The sequence below is a fragment of the Carcharodon carcharias genome, chromosome 19 (assembly GCF_017639515.1).
Source record: "Carcharodon carcharias isolate sCarCar2 chromosome 19, sCarCar2.pri, whole genome shotgun sequence".
Taxonomy (NCBI): Eukaryota; Metazoa; Chordata; class Chondrichthyes; order Lamniformes; family Lamnidae; genus Carcharodon; species Carcharodon carcharias.
Genome location: NC_054485.1, coordinates 85,017,161 through 85,042,786, shown reverse-complemented (window position 1 = coordinate 85,042,786; position 25,626 = coordinate 85,017,161). Strand labels below are relative to the sequence as shown.

General features: G+C 50.8%; 1 protein-coding gene across 3 annotated transcripts in view; it reads right to left on the bottom strand.

Annotated features, from left to right (window-relative positions):
• The window catches only part of LOC121291462 (collagen alpha-1(V) chain-like), a 339,607-nt gene that overhangs the window by 110,442 nt on the left and 203,539 nt on the right, over window positions 1–25,626 (bottom strand). For all 3 annotated transcript variants that reach the window (XM_041212673.1, XM_041212674.1, XM_041212675.1), the window contains 9 exons: window positions 19,724–19,798; window positions 17,846–17,932; window positions 16,250–16,306; window positions 12,772–12,825; window positions 8,815–8,868; window positions 8,666–8,719; window positions 7,562–7,615; window positions 5,742–5,795; window positions 610–654 (listed from right to left, as the gene is read on the bottom strand). In XM_041212673.1, coding sequence (XP_041068607.1) covers window positions 610–654; window positions 5,742–5,795; window positions 7,562–7,615; window positions 8,666–8,719; window positions 8,815–8,868; window positions 12,772–12,825; window positions 16,250–16,306; window positions 17,846–17,932; window positions 19,724–19,798 — 534 coding nt within the window. The remainder of the gene's footprint in view (window positions 1–609; window positions 655–5,741; window positions 5,796–7,561; window positions 7,616–8,665; window positions 8,720–8,814; window positions 8,869–12,771; window positions 12,826–16,249; window positions 16,307–17,845; window positions 17,933–19,723; window positions 19,799–25,626) is intronic.

Sequence of the window (25,626 nt, the reverse complement as noted above, 5' to 3'; positions counted from 1 at the left end):
GGGAGAGAGGGAGTATGGAAGAGGTATTGGGAGAATGGGAGTGTGGAAGGGGTATTGGGAGAGAGGGAGTGAGGAAGGGGTATTGGGAGAGAGGTGAAGGGGTATGGAAGAGAGGGAGTGAGGATGGTATGCTGGGAGAGAAGGAACGAGGAAGGAGTATTGGGAAAGGGGGAGTGAGGTGATGGGGTATTGAGAGAGAGGGAATGAGGAAGAGATATTGGAAGATGCGAGTGAGGAAGGGGTATTGGGAGGGAGGGAGTAAGGAAGGGATATCGGGCGAGACGGAGTGAGGAAGGGGTGTTGGGAGAGAGGGAGTGAGGAAGGGGTATTGGGAGAGGAGTGAGGAAGGGTATTAAGAGATGATCTGTGAGAGTATTGGCAAGGTGTATATATATGTGTGTGCATTGACTGGGTGAGGCAATGAGGGAGTGACTGGGAGCTGTGGCTCAGCACTGCCAGGGTAGCCAGAGCAGATTGGGGCAGGCAGCTAACCTGTATCAAGAGAACATCCCACTGGACTTGGTCTCTCTGATGCTGATGGCTCCTGGCCATATCCTGGATTCTCTTCACTATAACAGGAGATAAGTCCTAACATCGCGATGTACTTACAGGTTCACCTGGCAGCCCTCTGGGTCCAGCCTCACCATCATCTCCCTGCAGACAAAAGACAAACAGGAGACGTTAGAGCACAAACAATCACAGCCTGATATCTAAGACCATCTTACGAATGCTGTAACTGGTACGCAGGCTGGCGTCAGTGCCCGCAATCATTGAAACTGCTGCTCAGAAAACTCCCAGGAACAACATCCATGGGTTCCCCACTTTCCAAAGGAAAACAATCAGCCCATCAAATATTTCCAACCTTTCTCCTCAATGGAATTTTAGCCCATTCAGGGGCGGACGTTGTTAAGTTGCTTTGTGGGGTCGACTCTCTGCTGATTTCCTCTTTTCTCTCATTGATATGTTGTTGATCACTACACTAGTAAAAGCATTGATTCAGGGGGATCCTTCCAAACGTGTCAACAGTGCCACCAGACGGGGAGCAGGGGGATTGTAATCCTTGTAGCGAGGTTCTCGAAGGTGACAGGAGCTAATGTTTCAGCTTCTCTCTCACACATCACAACAAAGAAACAATGCACATGCTCAGTGTTGACCCTCTGACAGTGCAGCACTCCTTCAGTACTGACCCACTGGCAGTGCAGCACTCCCTCAGTGCTGTCCCTCTGACTGTGCAGCACTCCCTCAGTACTGACCATCTGACAGCGCAGCACTCCCTCAGTGCTGACCCTCCGACAGTGCAACACTTGTTCAACCTTGACCCTCCGACTGTGCAGCACACCCTCAGTACTGACCATCTGACAGCGCAGCACTCCCTCAGTGCTGACCCTCCGACAGTGCAACACTTGTTCAACCTTGACCCTCCGACTGTGCAGCACACCCTCAGTACTGACCATCTGACCGTGCAGCACTCCCTCAGTACTGACCCTCGGACTATGCAGCCTCCCTCAACACCGCACTGAGAGTGTCAGCATATGTGTAGAGTTTGGGGAGAGAAGCCGTAGATTCACAGCCAGATCCAAGTGATGAAGAATTGGTGATTAGCTTACAACAGGGAGTCCTTCATCTGAGCTGGAGAAGGAGATTGTGGACTTTAATTAGATCGGCGTGAGTGGGGCGGGGGGTTGTGGGGGGGTGGCGGTGGGGGAGAGGCGGGTGGTGCATGTGGATCTACCTGGGGAACAAGGTGAAGTGCTCCACTGTCTAATCCACTGCCCCAATCAGAGAAACACCTTGATCTGGAATGGGACTGGATTGAAACCCAGGTTCTGAACCTTATGAGCGAGGCTGTAATGCAAAGGGACCATTCCCTCCGTGAAACCCTGGCCCGCTCCTCCCCACAGCACCTTTGCCATGAAAGCACAGGACGTGGAACACTGGCCCTTTTACCTCCTCCCTTCTCACCATCCAAAGGCCCCACATGCTCATTCCGCCTGATGCAGTGAATTCTGTGCACTTCTTTCAATCTAGCCTATTGTATCTGCTGCTCACAATGTGATCTCCTCGAGATTGGGGGGACCCAAACACACAGCAGGTGGCCACTTTGTGGAATATTTCTGCTCAGTCCGCAAGCGTGACCCCGAGTTTCCACTTGCCCACCATTTTAATTCTCTGCCTTGCTCTCACTCTGACCTCTCCATCCTCGGTCTGCTGCTGTGTTCCACTGAAGCTCAAAGCAAGCTCCAGGAACAGCCCCTCCCTCATCTTTTAAGCCGGCACTCTCCAGCCTTCTGAACTCAACATTGGATTCAGCAATTTTAGGTCATAACCTCTGCTTCCATTTTGATTTGTGGTTTATTTTTGGTTCAGTTCTTTCTTTATCCCTTTTCTTTGTGCTCAGACAGCTGCTATCCAGCCCATCACACTTCATTGAGGGAACATCTTTTGTTTCTCCACTTCACCCACAACTCTCTTTAGTGTTTGCACCATGAAACCTTTTGCTATTTAATTTCTCTTACCCTCCATCCTTTCACAGGCCTTTCCCTTTTGTCCTTCTTCCCATCTCCCCCCACCCACTCTTCCCCTGCCCAACTTTCCACTTGCTTAAAACCTACTGCATTTCTAACTTTTCCCAGTTCTGATGCAAGGTCACAGATTTGAAAAGTTAAACCTCTGTTTCTCTCCCCACAGACCCTGCCTGGCCTGCTGAGTGTTTCCGCGACTTTCTGCTTTTCGATCTGGGTGAAAATTCATTCGTGGCTTCCAAAAGAGAATTGAAGAATTATCTGAGGAGGAACAATTTGCGGGGCTACAGGGAAAAGGTGGGGAGGGGGTGGCGCTTGGTGGGACTTGGTGAGTAGCTCTTGCAGAAATCCAGCACGGTCATAACGGGCTGAATTGTCTCATTCTGTGTTGTACCCACTTTGTGATCCTGTGAACCTATCTTACTGTTGAAGAGAGGCATGTTGCTGAAGCTTTTCGTCTTGCACGCATCAGGACAAACACAAGAATACCAAATTTCAAACGATCACAACAATTTAAACAGCAGGAGAAAAGGGCGCCGATTGGTATTATTTTTTTTTTCCGTTCATGGGATGTGGGCGTCGCGGGCTAGGCCAGCATTTATTGCCCATTCGTAATTGCCCTTGAGAACTGGGTGGCTTGCTTGTCCATTTCAGAGGGCACTTAAGAGTCAACCACATTGCTTTGGGTCTGGAGTCGCTTGGAGGCCAGGCCAGGTAAGGACTGGAAATTTCCTTCCCTAAAGGGCATTGGTGAACCAGATGGATTTTCAGAACAATTGACAATAGTTTCATGGTCATCATTAACCTTTTAATCCCAGATTTTTTTATGGAATTCAAATTTCACCAGCTGTGGCGATGGGATTTGAACACAGGTCCCCAGAGCATTACCCTGGGTCTCTGGATTGCTAGTCCAGTGACAATACCACTATTCCACCACCTCCCACAATGCCCTATTTGCGCCCAGTCCAGTTAATGACCTACCCCAGTGTCTCCACCTGCTCCCCCTACCTTGGATCCTACTCTGCACCGCTCCCCGCCTAAACCCCCCAAACCCTCCCCGCCAACCCCCACCACCCCTCCCCGCCCAGCACCCCTCTCCCCAACCACCAGCCAGATTTACCAGCTAATTTAATGCCTCTTCCCACTCCTCAATCCCATTTTTAGCCCGGGAGCTCAAAGCTGTTTCGGGCCGACTCTTCAAGCCGCTCTCCCTTTGACTGCACCAATTTTCCGAACTTTTGTGACCTCAGGACAGTTCCCCCCCAACCCAACCACCCACCGGCTTCCCTGTCCAGGTTTCCCTGCCGGTCACACTCGGTCGCCCAATCTCCGTGGGTCAGCTTACGGCAAGCGTACGGTCAGGTTAACGGGGCAGTGGGCCGGGCAGTTGAAAGTGGCGGACCGCGCATCCCGCCCGGGAGTTCTCTTATCCCGTCCTTGGGATGTGGATGTCAACAGTCAGGCTGACATTTCTCGCCCATCCCTAACTGCCCTCGAGAAGGTGGCAGTGCACCGCCATCATGAGCCACTGTCGTCCCTGCGGTCTAGATGCCCCCCCAACAGTATTTGACTTTTCCATAGCGCTTTGACCCAACTGAGTTTCGGAGAGCAGCTGAGAACCAGCCGTACCACTCTGAGACAAAAATAAAAATAGCTGGAAAAACTCAGCAGGTCTGACAGCCTCTGCGGAGAGGAACACAGTTAACGTTTCGAGTCCGTATGACTCTTCAACAGAACTAAGGAAAAATAGAAAAGAGGTGAAATATAAGCTGGTTTAAGGGAGGGATGGGACAGGTAGAGAGAAGAGCAATACTCCTTCAAGGAGTTAATGTTTCGAGTCCGTATGACTCTTCAACAGAACTAAGGAAAAATAGAAAAGAGGTGAAATATAAGCTGGTTTAAGGGAGGGATGGGACAGGTAGAGAGAAGAGCAATACTCCTTCAAGGAGTTAATGTTTCGAGTCCGTATGACTCTTCAACAGAACTAAGGAAAAATAGAAAAGAGGTGAAATATAAGCTGGTTTGGGGGGGTAGGGTGCGGGACAGGTAGAGAGAAGAGCAATACTTCTTCAGGGTAGGCATTCCTTAAGGAGAAGAGGCAGTCTTGTTTTTGTTTTGGATTTCCAGCATCCGCAGTTTTTTGCTTTTATCTTAGTGTTTAATTGACTGCCACTTCTCTTCAAGGAATGCCTACCTTGAAGGAGTATTGCTCTTCTCTCTACCTGTCCCATCCCTCCCTTAAACCAGCCTATATTTCACCTCTTTTCTATTTTTCCTTAGTTCTGTTGAAGAGTCATACGGACTCGAAACATTAATTGTGTTCCTCTCCACAGAGGCTGTCAGACCTGCTGAGTTTTTCCAGCTATTTTTGGTTTTATTTCAGATTTCCAGCTTCCGCAGTATTTTGCTTTTATCATACTGCTCTGAATTTGGGGTCACCTGTAGGCCAGGCTAGGTAAGGATGGGCCAATTTCCTTCCCTAAAGGACATTATTGAGCCAGGTGGATTTTTACAACAATTGATGATAGCTTCATGGTCACTTCACGGTTAGGCTAGCTTTCAATTCCAGATTTATTCATTGACTTAAAATTCCACTAGCTGTTGTGTTGGGATTTGAACCCATGTCCCCAGGGCAAGGTTTATTTCCCCCCCCCCACCCCCCACCTTTTATTCTTTCACGGGATGTGGGTGTCGCCAGCATTTGTTGCCCATCCCTAATTGCCCTTGAACTGAGTGTCTCGCTCGGCCATTTCAGAGGGTAGTTAAGAGTCAACCGCATTGCTGTGGACCTGGAGTCACATGTAGGTCAGACCGGGTAAGGATGGCAGATTTCCTTCCCCTAAAGGGTGTCGGTGAACCGGATGGGTTTCTATGACAGCCCGATCATTTCATGATCATTATTATTCATTCCGTGTTCATGAATGAATTAAATTTAAAATTCCCCCAGCGGCTGTGGGAGGGGGGTGGGGGGGAGATTTGAGCTCATGATTTCGAGATGTCAGTGCGGGCCTCTGAATTGCCAGCCCAGTGATATTACCGCCACGCTACCGTCCCCCGAGTTAATGTTCCCCCAGGCAAGTTGACCTCTGCTTTAACCCGTCACCGACATCGGTCGTATCTGGACACACGCGGAGTTCCGGCTGCTCCTTAATCCCAACAGACGCGGCTACTTTGGAAGGGTGCATCCGTGACGCTAGGTGGGGGGCGGTAAACACTCACCCTTTCTCCGTCTTCCCCTTGTTGTCCCAACGGTCCCTGCACTCCGGGCTCTCCCTAGGACGGTAGAACAGAAAGTGGGGTTAAGCTCCCGGCACACCGCCCGCAAAGTCACCGTCGCCCGCGCTCCTGGCGGGGAACCCCTCCCCGTCGGCAGCAACGCGTCGGAAAACAGCGCCCGCGCCCCGGCTCACTTCCCACCGTGCCGCGGCGCTGGTGAAGGTGGCAGGGGGGATCCCCACGGGTGGGGGACACACCTTTGGAACCACGAGGCACCGCTTCAGGGAGTGGAGCCTCGACCCTCCGGATTCACTGGCCAAGATGAGGCCGACAGTCCTGCATTCCCGTAGCGCCTTTCTCTATCTCAGGGCGTCCTGAAGCGCCCCCTCGAGCAATGGGGCGCGGCCACCCTCGCAACGCGGGGTAAGCCTGTGCACAGCAAGATCCCACAGGCACCCACCGAGCTAAACGGGCCAGGCGAGTCGGTTTCTGAGCGGCGTTGGGCGAGGGATAAATATTTTCCGGGGACCCCGGCAGAGGAGGGCTCCCTCCCCTCCCCACCTCGGCTTTCCCTCGAAACGATATGCTCGCGAGGTCCTTTACGTTGGCTGCAAGAGGGCAGGCGGTTCAATGCCTCACCCTTCCCTTTGCTGACAGTCGGATGCTCAGCTCCCTGGTTGGTGCCGACTGGGAGTCAGGGAGATATCGGCTGGAAGAACCTTCAATTGGCATGGGCGATGGTTCAGGCACACGAGCGTTTCTCACAGCTTGACTGGGTGCCTCAATCCGGCAAGGGGGTGAAGGCATTGGAGAGAGCACGGGAAAGATTTCCCAGAGCCTTTCTAGGGATGAGGAACTTCGGTGACGAGGACAGATTGGAGAAATCAGGGCTGCTCTCCTAGCGGAAGAGAAGTTTGGGAGGAGATTTGAGATAGAGGTGCTCAAGATCATGAGGGGCCTGGACAGTGGGTAGGGAGAAAGTGTTCCCGCGGAAGCGTCAGAAACAAGAGGGCGCGGGTTGAAGGCGACTGGCAAAAGCAAAGCGACGGCGACATGAGGGAAAACTTTTTCACACAGGGAGCGGTCAGGATCTGGAGATTGTGGAGGAGGCAGGGTCAATCGAGGCATTCAAGCGGGCGGGGGGGGTGGTGGGATTGGGTCATTATGTGGGAGGGAAGAATGTTCAGGATTATCGGGAGGAGGTTGGGGAGCGGCACCAGGGGAATTGCTCCTTCAGGGAGCCAGCACAGACATGACGGGCTGAATGGCCTCCTTCTGTGCTGTAACAGCGCTGCGATTCTGTGATACAATATGCCTGGATTCTTCCTCTTTGTTAGAGAGAATTGAGGGCGATATTGAGTGCAGTACATTGGGTTAAAAGTACACCCGTCGTCTATACGCCTGGCTGTTTATCTCCCTCCCTCTCCAGAAATACAAATGATGAAATGGCTACACCAGGCACCTCGACCTGCTCAGGGTCAGGGTGGGTTCCTGTCCGCCTCTCGGTCCATGATTGAATGGGCCACTCGTTCGCTCCTACCAGCTAGGATCTGAGCTCCTCTTTCGTGTGCAGCTGGGGCCCCTGTCATTTTGGGGTTAGCGCTTGTGCGATGGATCACAACACAGATCGTGTGATATCCTGACCTGAGGACTATCCCTAGAATTCCATCCCTCTCTGAGGTGGCTGGCCAAGCATTGGATCGTGTGCCCATCCTATCCTGACCCATGCTCAGCCGTGGGCCAGTTATCTCGGCGCAAGGGAGTGGTCAGGAAGGTCTGGGGCGCTGGTCTCGGCGCGCTCGGCTGTTAAGTCCTGAACTCACCCGGTTCCCCTTCTCTCCAGGCAGGCCGGGCAGCCCATCGAACCCTCGGTCACCCTGCACAACACAAAGACAGGACGTGAACTTAGATATTACAGATGAGTGGGAATCTAACAACAACACAACACTGATCAGTACAGACACACACACACACACACACACACACACACACACACACACACACACACACACACACACACACACACACACACACACACACACACTCTAATCCCCCACAGGGGCTGACACACACATTAAGACAGACACACACACACATGATGATACAGACAACACCACAAAGACTGACACACAAGTACATGCAGACATGGACTGAGTATAAAACTGCATTGTCCCACATTGAAGCAGAATGTATGATATGTAGCCACCCCTGCCGAGTGTACAGTAAGGTGGTATTTCAGATCACACAAATCTCCCTTTGTTCCCTTGTGTGTTCCTCAGATGTGAGCTATACAGCTCAGACAGAATTGATATCCGAGGGCTATAAGGGTTAAATACAGAAAGCCCCGATGTCAGCCTAACATATCTGCCAGGAAGCAGTCAGGCCAACAGTTTCCGCCCCCATCCCCTTTCATCCATGTCCCATCTTACAGCACCTTAACTCTGTCCCCTTCTCCCACCCCAATTACCCCACTCTTACCACCACACACTTTTACCCCTCTTCCCTTTACTGACACATGCCCCCGCAGCGTCTTACTCAATTCTTAACCTGCACTCTCGTACCCTTCTCTTACCCCACCCTAGGCCCCGATTAGCCCTGTTGACCTCTGCCCCCTCACCCCATTACTACTGTCACCCCCACCTCTCTCCACTTAATCCGGAATCCCTGCTTAACACATCCCGCACTTATCCCTCTTATTCCATGGCCACTCATAACCCCGGACTCTAGGCATGGCTCAGAGCTCAAAGGGAGACCCCCGCACAGAGGAGTAATCCCTCTGGATCCCACTTCACAAGCTTGCATTTCTTCACGTGTCCTCACATGAACTCCACATGTCCACACACACACACAGACACACAGACACACACACATAGCCCCAGGTTGCAGGTGACATCCCAGTTTCTCTGAGTGCCACCCTTCTTCTGTACCTTAATCCCAGATTCGCCTGGCATCCCGCGTGAACCATCAGCGCCAGAGCGACCCTGTAACACAAGCCAGCCTTGTTAATCCGAAGCAGAAAAACATGATCGCTGGAAGTCGCTATGGACGAGTAAAATGCAGAGAAACGTTCACTCACCCTCCGTCCGGACCTGCCAGGGGGACCTGGGGCTCCTCGAGGCCCACGTGGACCCTGTTTAACGCAAAGAAAAATTACCCACTGTACCCCCACACCGTTACTCCGCGTATTCCCCAACACCGTCACTCACTGTAACCCCCAACGCCGTCACTCACTGTATCCCCCACATCATCACTCCGTGTACTCCCCAACACCGTCACTTACTGTATCCCTCACACCATCACTCCGTGCACTCCCCAACACCGTCATTCACTGTATCCCCCACTCGTCACTCACTATATCCCCCACTCGTCACTCACTGTATCCCCCACACCGTTACTCCGTGTACTCCCCAACACCGTCACTCACTGTATCCCCCACACCATCACTCCGTGTACTCCCCAACACCGTCACTCACTGTATCCCCCACATCATCAATCCGTGTACTCCCCAACACCGTCACTCACTGTATCCCCCACACCATCACTCCGTGTACCCCCCAACACCGTCACTCACTGTATCCCCCACTCGTCACTCACTGTATCCCCCACACCGTTACTCCGTGTACTCCCCAACACCGTCACTCACTGTATCCCCCACTCGTCACTCACTGTATCCCCCATACCGTTACTCCGTGTACTCCCCAACACCGTCACTCACTGTATCCCCAACACCGTCACTCACTGTATCCCCCACACCATCACTCCGTGTACTCCCCAACACCGTCACTCACTGTATGCCCCACTCGTCACTCACTGTATTCCCCAACACCGTCACTCACTGTATCCCCCACACCATCACACCGTGTACTCCCCAACACCGTCACTCACTGTATCCCCCACTCGTCACTCACTGTATCCCCCACACCGTTGCTCCATGTACTCCCCAACACCGTCACTCACTGTATTCCCCACACCATTACTCCGTGTACTCCCCAACACCGTCACTCACTGTATCCCCCACACCATTACTCCGTGTACTCCCCAACACCGTCACTCACTGTATCCCCCACACCGTTACTCCGTTACTCCCCAACACCGTCACTCACTGTACCCTCACACCATCACTCACTGTATTCCCCACACCGTTACTCCATTACTCCCCAACACCGTCACTCACTGTACCCCCACACCATCATTCACTGTATTCTCCATACCGTCACTCCGTGTACTCCCAAACACCGTCACTCACTGTATCCCCCACACCATTACTCTGCATACTCCCCAACACCATCACTCACTGTATCCCCCACTCGTCACTCACTGTATTCCCAACACCGTCACTCACTGTATCCCCCACACCGTCACTCCGTGTACTCCCCAACACCTTCACTCACTGTATCCCCAACACCGTCACTCATCGTATCCCCAACACCATCACTCACTGTATTTTCCACACCGTCACTCACTGTATCCCCAACACCGTCACTCACTGTATCCCCCACACTGTTACTCCATGTGCTCCCCAACACCGTCACTCACTGTATCCCCCACTCGTCACTCACTGCATCCCCAACACCGTCACTCACTGTATCCCCCACACCGTTACTCCATGTACTCCCCAACACTGTCACTCGCTGTATCCCCAACACCCTCACTCACTGTATTCCCCACACCGTCACTCACTGTACCCCCACACCGTCACTCACTGTATTCCCCATACCGTCACTCCGTGTACTCCCAAACACCGTCACTCACTGTACCCCACACTGTCACTCACTGTACTCCCCAACACCGTCACTCACTGTATCCCCAACACCGTCACTCATCGTATCCCCAACACCATCACTCACTGTATTTTCCACACTGTCACTCACTGTATCCCCAACACCGTCACTCACTGTATCCCCCACACTGTTACTCCATGTGCTCCCCAACACCGTCACTCACTGTATCCCCCACTCGTCACTCACTGCATCCCCAATACCGTCACTCACTGTATCCCCCACACCGTTACTCCATGTACTCCCCAACACTGTCACTCACTGTATCCCCAACACCCTCACTCACTGTATTCCCCACATCGTCACTCACTGTACCCCCACACCGTCACTCACTGTATTCCCCATACCGTCACTCTGTGTACTCCCCAACACCGTCACTCACTGTACCCCACACTGTCACTCACTGTACTCCCCAACACCGTCACTCACTGTATCCCCCACTTGTCACTCACTGTACCCTCACACCATCATTCACTGTACTCCCCACACTGTCACTCACTGTATCCCCCACACCGTCACTCCGTTACTCCCCAACACCGTCACTCACTGTATCCCCACAACGTCACTCACTGTATCCCCACACCGTCACTCACTGTATCCCCCACATGTCACTCACTGTATCCCCACCCCGTCACTCACTGTACCCCCCACACCGTCACTCACTGTATTCCCCACACCATCACTCCATGTACTCCCCAACACCGTCACTCACTGTACCCCCACACCGTCACTCACTGTACCCCCACACCGTCACTCCGTGTACACCCCAACACTGTCACTCACTGTACTCCCCAACACTGTCACTCACTGTATCCCCCATTCGTCATTCACTGTATCCCCCACACCGTTACTCCGTGTACTCCCCAACACCATCACTCACTGTATCCCCCACACCGTTACTCCATGTACTCCCCAACACCGTCACTCACTGTACCCCCAACACCCTCACTCATTGTATTCCCCACACCGTCACTCACTGTACCCCCCCACCGTCACTCAATTGTATTCCCCACACCGTCACTCCGTGTACTCCCCAACACCGTCACTCACTGTACCCCCACACCGTCACTCACGTACTCCCCAACACCGTCACTCACTGTATCCCCCACTTGTCACTCACTGTACCCTCACACCATCATTCACTGTACCCCCCACACTGTCACTCACTGTATCCCCCACACCGTTACTCCGTTACTCCCCAACACCGTCACTCACTGTATCCCCACAACGTCACTCACTGTACCCCCACACCGTCACTCCGTGTACTCCCCAACACCGTCACTCACTGTATCCCCACAACGTCACTCATTGTACCCCCACACCATCACTCACTGTACGCCCACACCGTCACTCACTGTACCCCCACACCGTCACTCCGTGTAATCCCCAACATCATCACTCACTGTACCCCCACACCGTCACTCCGTGTACTCTCCAACACTGTCACTCACTGTATCCCCACAATGTCACTCACTGTACACCCCACACCGTCATTCACTGTACCCCCCACACCGTCACTCACTGTACCCACCATTCGTCACTCACTGTACCCCCCACCCATCACTCACTGTACCCCCCACACCGCCACTCACTGTACTCCCCACACCGTCACTCACTGTACTCCCCACACTGTCACTCACTGTACTCCCCACTCATCACTCACTGTACCCCCACACTGTCACTCACTGTACCCCCCTACACTGTCACTCACTGTACCCCCAACACCGTCACTCCGTGTACTCTCCAAGACTGTCACTCACTGTATCCCCACAATGTCACTCACTGTACACCCCACACCGTCACTCACTGTACCCCCAACACCGTCACTCACTGTACATCCCACACCGTCACTCACTGTACCCCCAACACCGTCACTCACTGTACCCCCCACCCCGTCACTCACTGTACCCCCCACACCGTCACTCACTGTACCCCCCACACTGTCACTCACTGTAACCCCCACACCGTCACTCACTGTACCCCCCCACACTGTCACTCACTGTACCCCCCCACACCATCACTCACTGTACCCCCCACCCCGTCACTCACTGTACCCCCCACACCGTCACTCACTGTACCCCCCACACTGTCACTCACTGTAACCCCCACACCGTCACTCACTGTACCCCCCACACTGTCACTCACTGTACCCCCCCACACCGTCACTCACTGTACCCCCCACACTGTCATTCACTGCACCCCCCACACCGTCACTCACTGCACCCCCGTGCTCTGAGTTACGCCGATTTGCTGACCTGGGGTCCCATATCTCCTCGTTCTCCCTTCAGTCCTGTTCCACCGGGGCTCCCCTGGAAACCAAGAGCAACATTTAGACCAGCAAGAGGCAGAACAATGCAGGAAACATAACAGCCGTAGCCAAGAGGATGAGAGCTTGGATGGGTCACACTGTACAGCATCTATCCTGTACGGACAGGTCGTTATACACCTCTCCCACTCTCAGGATCAGCGACCTTACGGAGGGTAGGAGTGTCGTCTCTTTTATCAACAGGCACCGCCTCTAAACCCCACATGCTATATGTAGCTTATCCCAGCGGCTTTGTATGATATTTAACATGGAACTGTGCAGTATACACTGGGGGCCTCTCCCATCTGTATTCACTCTTCATCTGGCTTCAAAGAGGCTGAGGTACAGGTCCCCGAGCAAGACTCTCGGGATGAGGGGCTTCACTTACGTGGATAGATTGGAGACATTGGGGCTGTTGTCCTTGTAGGAGTGAACATTGGGAGGAGATTCGATCAAGGTGCTCAAAATCATGAGGGGTCTGGCCGGAGTAGACAGGGAGAAACTGCTCCCAACGATGGAGGGATTGAGAACCGCGGACCACCTATTTAAGGTAACTTGGCAAAAGAAGTGATGGAGACACGAGGAAAAAGTTATTCACATGGCGAGTGGTTAAGGTCTGGAACGCTCTGCCTAAGAGTGTGGGGGAGGCAGGTTCAATTGAGGCGTTCAAGAGGGAAATGGATTATTATCAGAAAAGGGGAAATGTGCAGGGTTACGGGAGAAAGTGGGGGAATGAATCCAGGTGGATTACCCCTTCAGAGGGCCAGCAGGAACACAACAGGCCAAATGGCCTCCTTCTGTGTTGTAACTATTTTACAATAGGATGGTGTTGGCCGGAGACTCTCTGAACGACGAGTGCTCTTGTTGGTTTTTTACTGATCACCTGCGGTGCTTTGAGCAGGGATCGGGTTGGGCTCTGCTGTACGTGTTGCAACTCACGCGGGGCCAGGAAAGGCTGATGTGGGTTTGTCTCTGATCCCCCACCACAACCCCCAACCAACCTCAAATCCCTACAGCGCTACACTGTGGAGGAGGACTCCGCTGGAGAGGGTGGAAGTGGAGAGCGTGGATACCACTGAACTCAGATTAATGCTGTGCATCTCCCTCTCCCGTCTTCATAGCGTCAGTGGTTTTATGCCATCAAAATCTTAGCGTAACCAGGAATAGAGGGGACTGACTGTACTCTCTGCAGGCCCAGATCCTGAACTCAAGGCCCGGGTGTTCATGTTTGCACCCCTCGGTCATCATACAATCATCTGACCAGAGGTGAGGGATCTCCCTACTGTGCCATGACTGAACGACTGATGGTCTTCCTGGTATGAAATAGATTTTAATATAGACATGGCTCCTGCAATCAATCAAGGGAGCATTGCTGGAGAAGTGATGCAAACATCGCACTACATGAGATAGTGGTTGAGACTTACTGTTTGCTTAAATCACACAGGACGGGATTATTTCATCCGATGGACAGCAGATCGACAGTGCAGCACTTCCTCAGTACTGTCCCTCTGACAGTGCAGCACTCCCTCAGCACTGACTCTCCAACAGTGTAGCCCGCCCTCAGTACTGACCCTCAGACAGTGCAGCACTCCCTCAGCGCTGACCCTCTGACAGTGCAGCACTCCCTCAGCACTGACCCTCTGACAGTGCAGTACTCCCTCAGTCTGCCTCTCTGACAGTGCAGCACTCCCTCAGTACTGACCCTCTGACAGTGCAGTACTCCCTCAGTACTGACCCTCTGACAATGCAGCACTCCCTCAGTACTCACCCTCTGACATTGCAGCACTCCCTCAGTACTGACCCTCTGACAGTGCAGCACTCCCTCAGCACTGACCCTCTGACAGTGCAGCACTCCCTCAGCACTGACCCTCTGACAGTGCAGCACTCCCTCAGCACTGACCCTCTGACCGTGCAGCACGCCCTCAGCACTGACCCTCTGACAGTGCAGTACTCCCTCAGTCTGCCTCTCTGACAGTGCAGCACTCCCTCAGTACTGACCCTCTGACAGTGCAGTACTCCCTCAGTACTGACCCTCTGACAGTGCAGTACTCCCTCAGTACTGACCCTCTGACAGTGCAGCACTCCCTCAGTAATGACCCTCTGACAGTGCAGCACTCCCTCAGCACTGACCCTCTGACAGTGCAGCCCGCCCTCAGTACTCACCCTCTGACATTGCAGCACTCCCTCAGTACTGACCCTCTGACAGTGCAGCACTCCCTCAGCACTGACCCTCTGACCGTGCGGCACGCCCTCAGCACTGACCCTCTGACAGTGCAGTACTCCCTCAGTCTGCCTCTCTGACAGTGCAGCACTCCCTCAGTACTGACCCTCTGACAGTGCAGCACTCCCTCAGTACTGACCTTCTGACAGTGCAGCACTCCCTCAGTACTGACCCTCTGACAGTGCAGCACTCCCTCAGTACTGACCCTCTGACAGTGCAGCACTCCCTCAGTACTGACCCTCTGACAGTGCAGCACTCCCTCAGTACTGACCCTCTGACAGTGCAGCACTCCCTCAGTACTGACCCCCTGACAGTGCAGCACTCCCTCAGTACTGACCCTCTGACAATGCAGCACTCCCTCAGTACTGACCCCCTGACAGTGTAGCACTCCCTCAGTACTGACCCTCTGACAGTGCAGCACTCCCTCAGTACTGACCCCCTGACAGTGCAGCACTCCCTCAGTACTGACCCTCTGACAATGCAGCACTCCCTCAGTACTGACCCTCTGACAGTGCAGCACTCCCTCAGTACTGACCCTCTGACAGTGCAGCACTCCCTCAGCACTGCCTCTCTGACAGTGCAGCACTCCCTCAGTACTGACCCTCTGACAGTGCAGCACTCCCTCAGCACTGACCCTCTGACAGTGCAGCACTCCCTCAGTACTGACCCTCTGACAGTGCAGCACTCCCTCAGCACTGCCTCTCTGACAGTGCAGCACTCCCTCAGCACTGACCCTCTGACAGTGCAGCACTCCCTCAGCACTGACCCTCTGACAGTGCAGCACTCCCTCAGTACTGACCCTCTAACAGTGCAGCACTCCCTCAGCACTGACCCTCTGACAGTGCAGCACTCCCTCAGCACTGCAGTGTGAGCATCAACCTTGAATTTTTTTTGTGCACAAGCCCTGTTGTGGGGTTCGAACCCTCGATCCTCTCACTCCAAGGCTCCGCTCCAAGCCACGGTTGAACGACTGGATGTTTCCTCGCCCCCTGATCCACCAGAGGCGTGACCATCCCCCGTGACCCCCCCTCAGTTCAAAAGCTCCTCTGCCAGATTGGTGCTTTACGGCTGCTTCCCAGCTGTGCTGTTTTTGTTGATTGTATTTGGAGCCAGTTCCGTGCCGCTCTGCACCACGACTCTTTCCAGCCGTCCCACAACCTCTCCTGGCCAACCTGCAAACCCAAGGTCAAGGGAGGAGGGGACTTACCAATGGTCCGGGTCGCCCTGTGAAACCCATGGGTCCTGACGGTCCTCGTAATGCCAACTGGAAGAGGAAGAGAGAGAGAGAGAGAGAGAGGTCAGCCGAGCGGTGGTGTTACAGTTCCCACAGCGATGTCCGAGTTGCTGTGGCAACGTGCGTTTTTACAATTCCTCTTTGCCCACCATTAGCGCATGTCGGGAGGGCCCGGAGGGCTGGAGCGGGGACTCAAAGCTGGAGCTCCTGGCTCAGAGAGAGGGAGGCTACCCACGGCACCACCCCACCTCCTAAAGCCCTGTTAGCAAGTCCCTAATCATAGACACTCGTGTTTTACCTACGTGGCGACGCCAGGCTCATGGTCTCTGTTTCCTCTCTGCCTTAAACAGCGGGGTTAAGGTTTGTTCCCTTTAGCGGGTTTGTCGAACGTCAATCCATGTTGGCCCTGCCCAAGCCGATCACGATTTTCCCAGCGTCCCGTCGGCGCTGTGTTTGCAGTTCACTCAGGGGGCCCGAGTTGCCGTGGCAAACACGCACTGTCACACCTCCTCCCCCCACACCCCCCACACCCCACCCCCCCCCCACCCCCGACTCCGCCTTGTAGTCCGGGGCTACGGGCAGTGACGGGAGAGGCTTCAGCACTTGTTCCATCGCATGGCCGGCCAGGAATCTCCTCCGCTCTCGCCGCCCACCGTCGGCCTGCGATTCGGCCACGTTACGGACGCACCTCCCTCGGCCGTCGGGGTCCTGGGGCCGGACTCGAACCCGGCGCTGCTGGCTCAGAGGCAGGGAGGCTGCCCAACTGCGCCACCAGGCCCAAGGCCTCCAGCCATGGTTGCGGAGGGAGGTGTGGGAGGGCAGGGAGGTTGGGGGGGTGGGGGGCGGTGGTGCCGGTCAGCAGAAGAAGAAGCGGCTCAGGGTATGGCTACGGCTACGACGAGGGAAGGATTTACGCGTTCTCGGGTACAGGCCCGAGCTCAGGTCCCAGCAGCCTGCGGCCACCCTCGAGCTTCTCCATGGAAACCACGTTTGCTGGATGACCAACCCTTGTGAATTACAACAAGAGACACTTTGATCGTAGGACCAACAGGGTTGGGGGTTGGCGGTGGGGACTGGGTGTGGGGGGGGTGGGGGGGGGGGACGCTGCTGACCACACCTTCCCCCATCGGTCATGGCCACAGCGCGTGCAGTGACCAACAAAGAAAAATCCACAGAGGCGAAGGCAAGAGGAGACCCCCCCCCCCCACCCGCCCCCCCACCTCACCACCGCTCCAGGATGAATCTCCCATGGCTCAAAAAAAGATACAATCCCTTAAATTACGGGGACGTTGCCCATCCGGGCCCCCTTGCCCCAATGCGCCCTGTCTCGCAGTGGCTGCCCGCAGCGGTTGCCAGCTCACAGCCCTTGTGCACTCCGCTGTCGCTAGACAGCCTTACCCGCGGCTGAGGTGGGGCAAACCTTCCGCCAAGCAGCCTCGGAGGAGCCAGGGTGCTCCTGGGGGCAGTGAGGGGCGGCAGGGAGGGTGTTACGGGGGAGGAGGTGGGTGCGGAGTTCCCAGCGCTAGGCTCGCCAGAGGGACCAGCCTCAATTGGTCAGGACATACTTACCCGGGCTTGTTGCAGAATAGCCTGAGCCTGGGCCTCTTGTGCAGAGACGACCGGTCCCTTATCACCTCCACTCGCACCGAATCGGAACTGAAAACAAAGAAAAAACACACGCACACACACATACACACACATGCACACACACATGCACACACACACACACACACATGCAAACACACACACACACACACATACACGATCGCACATACACACGACCGCACACACACGACCACACACACACACACGCACACACACACATGCACACACACACGCACGCACACACACACGCACACACACGACCGCGCACACACACGACCGCACACACACATGCACACACACATGCACACACATACATACACACACATGTACACACACATGCACACACACACACACACATGCACACACACACACACACACACACGATCGCACATACACACGACCGCACACACATGACCGCACACACACACATGCACACACATACACACATGCACACACACGCACGCACACGCACACGCACACGCACACACGCACGCACACACGCACACACACGACCGCACACACACGACCGCACACACACGACCGCACACACACATGCACACACACATGCACACACATACGTACACACATACACACACATGCACACACATGCACACACACGCACGCACACAAATGACCACACACACACGACCGCACACACACGACCACACACACATGCACACACACACATGCACACACGCAATCGCACACACACGCACACACACACGATAATTTCATAATTTTTCAAGTGCTTCCTGAGGCCACACAATCATTTCCTGTAAGTTGCCAAACATTTCTTATAATTGCCCAAATGCTTCCTCTAATTTCTCAAATAGTTCCAGTAATTTCTCAAGGCTGAACAAACACCGAAGGCACCATCCATTTAAAGTGCGGGCAGGGTATGTGGAACGGACAAGCTTGAAGGAACGACGCAAGGGGTGGGGCGGTGGGCAAGAGGATACTGACTTGTCCAAGAGGATGTTGGATGAGGAGATGGTCAGGGAAACAGCTGGAGCGGGAGAGCCAAATGAGTGCACAGCGTGTTCCCAATGGAGGATGGGCCTGGTGAAGGGCAGGTGCCTGCCAGTATGTCCCATCCGCTCCTGTCTTCAAACAGACAAGACATGGTCACATTCACCAGTGCGGAATGAATACTGAACCGATGAAGTTGAGCTCGTCTCCAATTCATGCCAGGGCTTCTCTTAAGTCACAACATTGGGATCTCGCTCCCACTGTACGGGGCAGTGCTTGATGCAGAGAAGGGTAATGGGAGGTTTCATGCATTGAAAATTTTAATCAGGAATGTTGTTGGAATAATTAAGGTTAAACTATTTCCACTGGCTGGAGGGTCAGCCCCTTCCTAGGACACAAGAGCCAGAGGGCAGAGTACATGTCTTTTTTCACACAGCGAGTTGTTGTAACCTGGAGTGCTCAACCTGAAAGGACGGTGGAAGCGGACTCAATGATAACTTGGAAAGGGAACTGGATAGACAAGTGAAGAGGAACACGATGTACAGGAGCTGTGGGGATAGAGCAGCGGGTGAGTGGGAGTAAGTGGAGATCCCTTTCAAAGGGGCGGCACAGGCACGTCGGGCTGAATGGTCCCTGTGTGCGCCGTGTGATTCTATAATTCCATCTACTTGGGTTCTTACTCCTTAGGTACAGGTGGTGGAGATTGTCACCCTGTGTGTTAGAGCAGAGAGAGTGGTCTTCAAAATGCAGAGTGACATTGGAATTGTCTACAGGGGACCCAAGAGTGCCATTGCCCCCAACCCCCCCACCTCCACAGCATGCCCCCCACAACTCGCCTCCCTCCCTCCCTCTGCCCCTTACGCTGTTACTTACCGGCAGCATCAGCGACGTGCCGGGGGGACCAGGAAGTCCATCAGCACCAGGTAGTCCAGGTCGGCCATTACGCCCCTGGAAAGAGATCAGAATTAGGCAATCAAAAGAGACCAACTCCCTGAAAAGGCAAACAGACTGGTTATATTGAGAAGCTTCAAAACAGGAGGAGGAAAAAATTAACCAAATACTGTACAGAAAATATAGCAGAAATGTATATCTAATGGTGGTCATGATGCACACTGTAACTGTTCAACCACTCAATGTACATAACGCACACTATAACTGTGTTCAACCACTCGCTGTACATAACGCACACTATAACTGTGTTCAACCACTCGCTGTACATAACGCACACTATAACTGTGTTCAACCACTCACTGTACATAACGCACACTATAACTGTGTTCAAACACTCACTGTACATAACCCACACTATAACTGTGTTCAATCACTCGCTGTACATAACGCACACTATAACTGTGTTCAACCACTCACTGTACATAACCCACACTATAACTGTGTTCAACCACTCACTGTACATCACGCACACTATAACTGTGTTCAATCACTCGCTGTACATAACGCACACTATAACTGTGTTCAACCACTCACTGTACATAACCCACACTATAACTGTGTTCAACCACTCACTGTACATCACGCACACTATAACTGTGTTCAATCACTCGCTGTACATAACGCACACTATAACTGTGTTCAACCACTCACTGTACATAACACACACTATAACTGTGTTCAATCACTCGCTGTACATAACGCACACTATTACTGTGTTCAACCACTCACTGTACATAACGCACACTATAACTGTGTCCAACCGCTCAATGTACATAAAACACACTATAACTGTGTACAATCACCCACTGTAAATAACACACAATACAACAGTGTACAATAACTCACTGTAAATAACACACACTATAACTGTACATAACACACACTATAACTGTATATAATCACTCTCTACACATAACACACACTATAACTGTGTACAATCACTCACTGTAAAGAACACACACTATAACTGTGTACACTCACTCACTGTAAAGAACACACTATAACTGTGTACACTCACTCACTGTAAAGAACACACACTATAACTGTGTACACTCACTCACTGTAAATAACACACTATAACTGTGTACACTCAATGTACATAGCGCACACTATGTGTACAATTACTCACTGTAAATAACACACTATAACTGTGTACAATTGCTCACTGTTCATAACGCACACTATAACTGTGCACAATCACTCACTGTAAAGAACACACACTATAACTGTGTACACTCACTCACTGTAAATAACACACTATAACTGTGTACACTCAATGTACATAGCGCACACTATGTGTACAATTACTCACTGTAAATAACACACTATAACTGTGTACAATTGCTCACTGTTCATAACGCACACTATAACTGTGCACAATCACTCACTGTAAATAACACGCACCATATGCACCACTTCACTTTTAGGGAGGATCATGGACATGTCCCTACTTATGAGATCAGCTGTAAGGCAGGGGTGGCTTTTCAACTGCTGCAGGGTTAGAGCTTGCTTGGGGGAGGGGAAGAAGTGGCCTCAGGCAAGGGAAGAGGCTGCAGGGTGAGGGCTGTACTGGGGAAGGGGGGGTATCCCAGGGTGTGTGTGGGGGGGCACATGTTGATCTGTACAAGTGGCCTCAAGATGGTGAGGGCTGAGGAGGCAGTCTCCAGAGGAGATGAGACCAGATGGAGATGTGAGGGCGTGTGTGAAAGAGAGTGAGTGGTGATGTCCCTTGAGCTGGCAATGATTGAGATGCCAGTGAATGTGTGATGGGCTTGTGAGTGCGTGAGTTTAGAGTGTTGAGATGGTTGACTTACCCTGGCTGCACAGGTGAGATCATTCATCCACTTTCTGCTCTGGATGGCCAACCTCTTCTGTGCAGCATTGGCACTGACCACTGCCTCCCAAGCCAGAGTGGTGAGACTGATGGGCCAGAGCAGGGCTAGAGGACAACAGGGCGGGCTCCAACAGTGTCCCGAAGGCATCCCAGGGATGCATCACTGAACCTGGGGCTGCAGTCTTCTTGCCTTTTCAGGGCAATGTCTTCCATGCGCTGGAGGCACTGAGAGGTGTGCATGCAGCTGCAGTTTAAGTATGGTGCCCAACGTGAGAATGCGGCGAGGTGGTGTGGCGGGTGAATCGCCAGCGAAGTGGCATATTCTGCATGATTAAGGAGGCAGGATTGGGACAATACAGCACAAAAACCCACCATTGTGGCCAGCGGGTAAAATGTTCTTTTTCCTGCCCACTACCACACTTAGTGCGAATCTGGGCCGATTCCACCCTATAACTATATACAGTCAGTGACTATACATAACACACACTATAACTGTTGTCATGACAGCCCCGAATTACCTACAGACATACTGAACTTTTGGGTAAGATGGGCTTTTTTTTAAAAAAAATACAAGCAAAAGCTGGCTGAAGCTAGAAAGTAACCGCTTGCTGGAAAATTCTTATGTGGATTACACTTGACCAACCAGTCCAGAGAGAACGAATGTCACAACTAAAAAGGTGTCAAAGCCTACTTCAGACAGAGACACTTCAAAGGAAAAGGTGCAATGCAAAAACTGAAGTGTAATCTCCTGTGCTTGCAGAGATAATGAAGGCTGATCATCATCTCAGCAGTAATTATCTCCTGTGAGCTATATCCCAGGCGGTGGGCATGATGTGAGTTGAAAGAAAGCGATTTCTGGGCGAATCTCCAAAACAACTGCTCAACTGCCAAAGTCAGTTCCTACCAGAATCATTCAGCATAAACACACACTATAACTGTGTATAATCACTCTCCCACTGTATATAAATATCTCAGAGCTGTGTATAATCACTCTCCCACTATACGTAACACAGCCTATAACTGTGTCTAATCACTCTCTCACTGTACATAACACAGCCTATAACTGTGTCTAATCACTCTCTCACTGTACATAACACACACTATAACTGTGTATAATCGCTCTCCTACTGTACATGACACACACTATAACTGTGTATAATCACTCTCCTACTGTACATAAACATCTCAGAACTGTGTATAATCACTCTCCTACTGTACATGACACACACTATAACTGTGTATAATCACTCTCCCACTGTACATAAACATCTCAGAACTGTGTATAATCACTCTTCCACTATACATAACACAGACTATAACTGTGTATAATCACTCTCCCACTGTACATAACACAGCCTATAACTGTGTCTAATCACTCTCCTACTGTACATGAAACACACTATAACTGTGTATAATCACTCTCCTAGTGTACATGACACACACTATAACTGTGTATAATCACTCTCCCACTGTACAAAACACAGCCTATTACTATTTATAATCACTCTCCCACTGTTACATAACACAGCCTATTACTGGTTTATAATCACTCTCCCACTGTACATAACACACACTATAACTGTGTATAATCACTCTCCCACTGTACATAAACATCTCAGAACTGTGTATAATCACTCTTCCACTATACATAACACAGACTATAACTGTGTATAATCAATCTCTCACTGTACATAAACATCTCAGAACTGTATATAATCACTCTCCCACTGTACATGATACACACTATAGCTGTGTATAATCACTCACTCACTGTACATAGCACACACTATAACTATATAATCACTCTCTCACTGTACATAACACACACTATAACTGTGTATAATCACTCTCACTGTACATAACAGCCTATAACTGTGTATAATCACTCTCCCACTGTACATAACACAGCCTATTACTGTTTATAATCTCTGTCTCACTGTACATAACACACACTATAACTATGCATAATCACTCTCTCACTGTACATAACACAGCCTATAACTGTTTATAATCACTCTCTCACTGTACATAACACACACTATAACTGTGCATAATCACTCTCACTGTACATAACACAGCCTATTACTGTTTATAATCTCTGTCTCACTGTACATAACACACACTATAACTATGCATAATCACTCTCTCACTGTACATAACACAGCCTATAACTGTTTATAATCACTCTCTCACTGTACATAACACACACTATAACTGTGCATAATCACTCTCACTGTACATAACACAGCCTATAACTGTGCATAATCACTCTCTCACTGTACATAACACAGCCTATTACTGTTTATAATCACTCTCTCACTGTATGTAAACATCTCAGAACTGTATATAATCACTCTCCCACTGTACATGATACACACTATAGCTGTGTATAATCACTCACTCACTGTACATAGCACACACTATAACTGTATATAATCACTCTCTCACTGTACATAACACACACTATGTGTATAATCACTCTTTCACTGTACATAACACAGCCTATAACTGTGTATAATCACTCTCCCACTATACATAACACAGCCTATTACTGTTTATAATCTGTCTCACTGTACATAACACACACTATAACTATGCATAATCACTCTCCCACTGTACATAACACAGCCTATAACTGTTTATAATCACTCTCTCACTGTACATAACACACTATAACTATGCATAATCACTCTCACTGTACATAACACAGCCTATAACTGTTTATAATCACTCTCTCACTGTACATAACACAGCCTATTACTGTTTATAATCACTCTCATTGTATATAAACATCTCAGAACTGTATATAATCACTCTCCCACTGTACATGATACACACTATAGCTGTGTATAATCACTCACTCACTGTACATAACAGACTATAACATGTATAATCACTCTTTCACTGTACATAACAGTCTATAACTGTTTATAATCACTCTCACTGTACATAAACATCTCAGAACTGTGTATAATCGCTCTCCCACTGTACATAACACACACAATGTACTGTCTATAATCACTCTCACTATACATAACACAGACTATAACATGTATAATCACTCTCCTACTGTACATAACACACTGCAACTGTGTATAATCATCCTAACTGTACAGAATACACACTATAACTGTGTAAAATCACTCTTTCACTGTACGTAACACACACACTGTAACTGTATAATCACTCTCTCACTGCACATAATGCACACTATAACAGTATATAATCACTACCCATTATATATAACACACACTGTGTACAATCACTCTCTCACTGTACATAACATACAGTAGAACTGTGTATAATCACTGTCACATTGTACATGACACACACACTGTAACTGTGTAAAATCATTCTCTCTGTACATAACACACACTATAACTGTGCATGATCACTTTGTGCATAACACACAGTAAAACTGTGTACAATCACTAACTGTACATAATACACACTATAACTATATAATCACTCTCCCACTGTACATACACACTATAACTGTGTATAATCACTCTAACTGTACATAACATGTACTATAAATGTGAATAATCAGTCTAACTGTACATAGAAAACACTATAACTGTGTATAATCACTGTCCCACTCTAAATAACACACACTATAACTGTGTATAATCAGTGTCCCACTGCACATAACACATACTATAAATGTGTATAATCACTCTCTCATTGTACATAACACACATTATAATTGTGTATAATCACTAGCTGTACATAACACACACTATAAAAGTATAATCACTCTCCCACTGTACAAACACACTATTCATAACGAACTTCCAATAGAATCCACTGATGCCTGTATACCGCAAAATCTCTTGTTTTGTCTTAGTCACTGGAAAATCCTAGATAGCCCTTATTTTTGCTTCTCCAGGTGTCACTTGGCCTTGTCCCAAAGTCACTTTTGTTTTATCAAATTCACTTTTTTGCCGAGTTTATGGCCAAATTGGCTCTTTGCAACCAACCAGTCATTCAA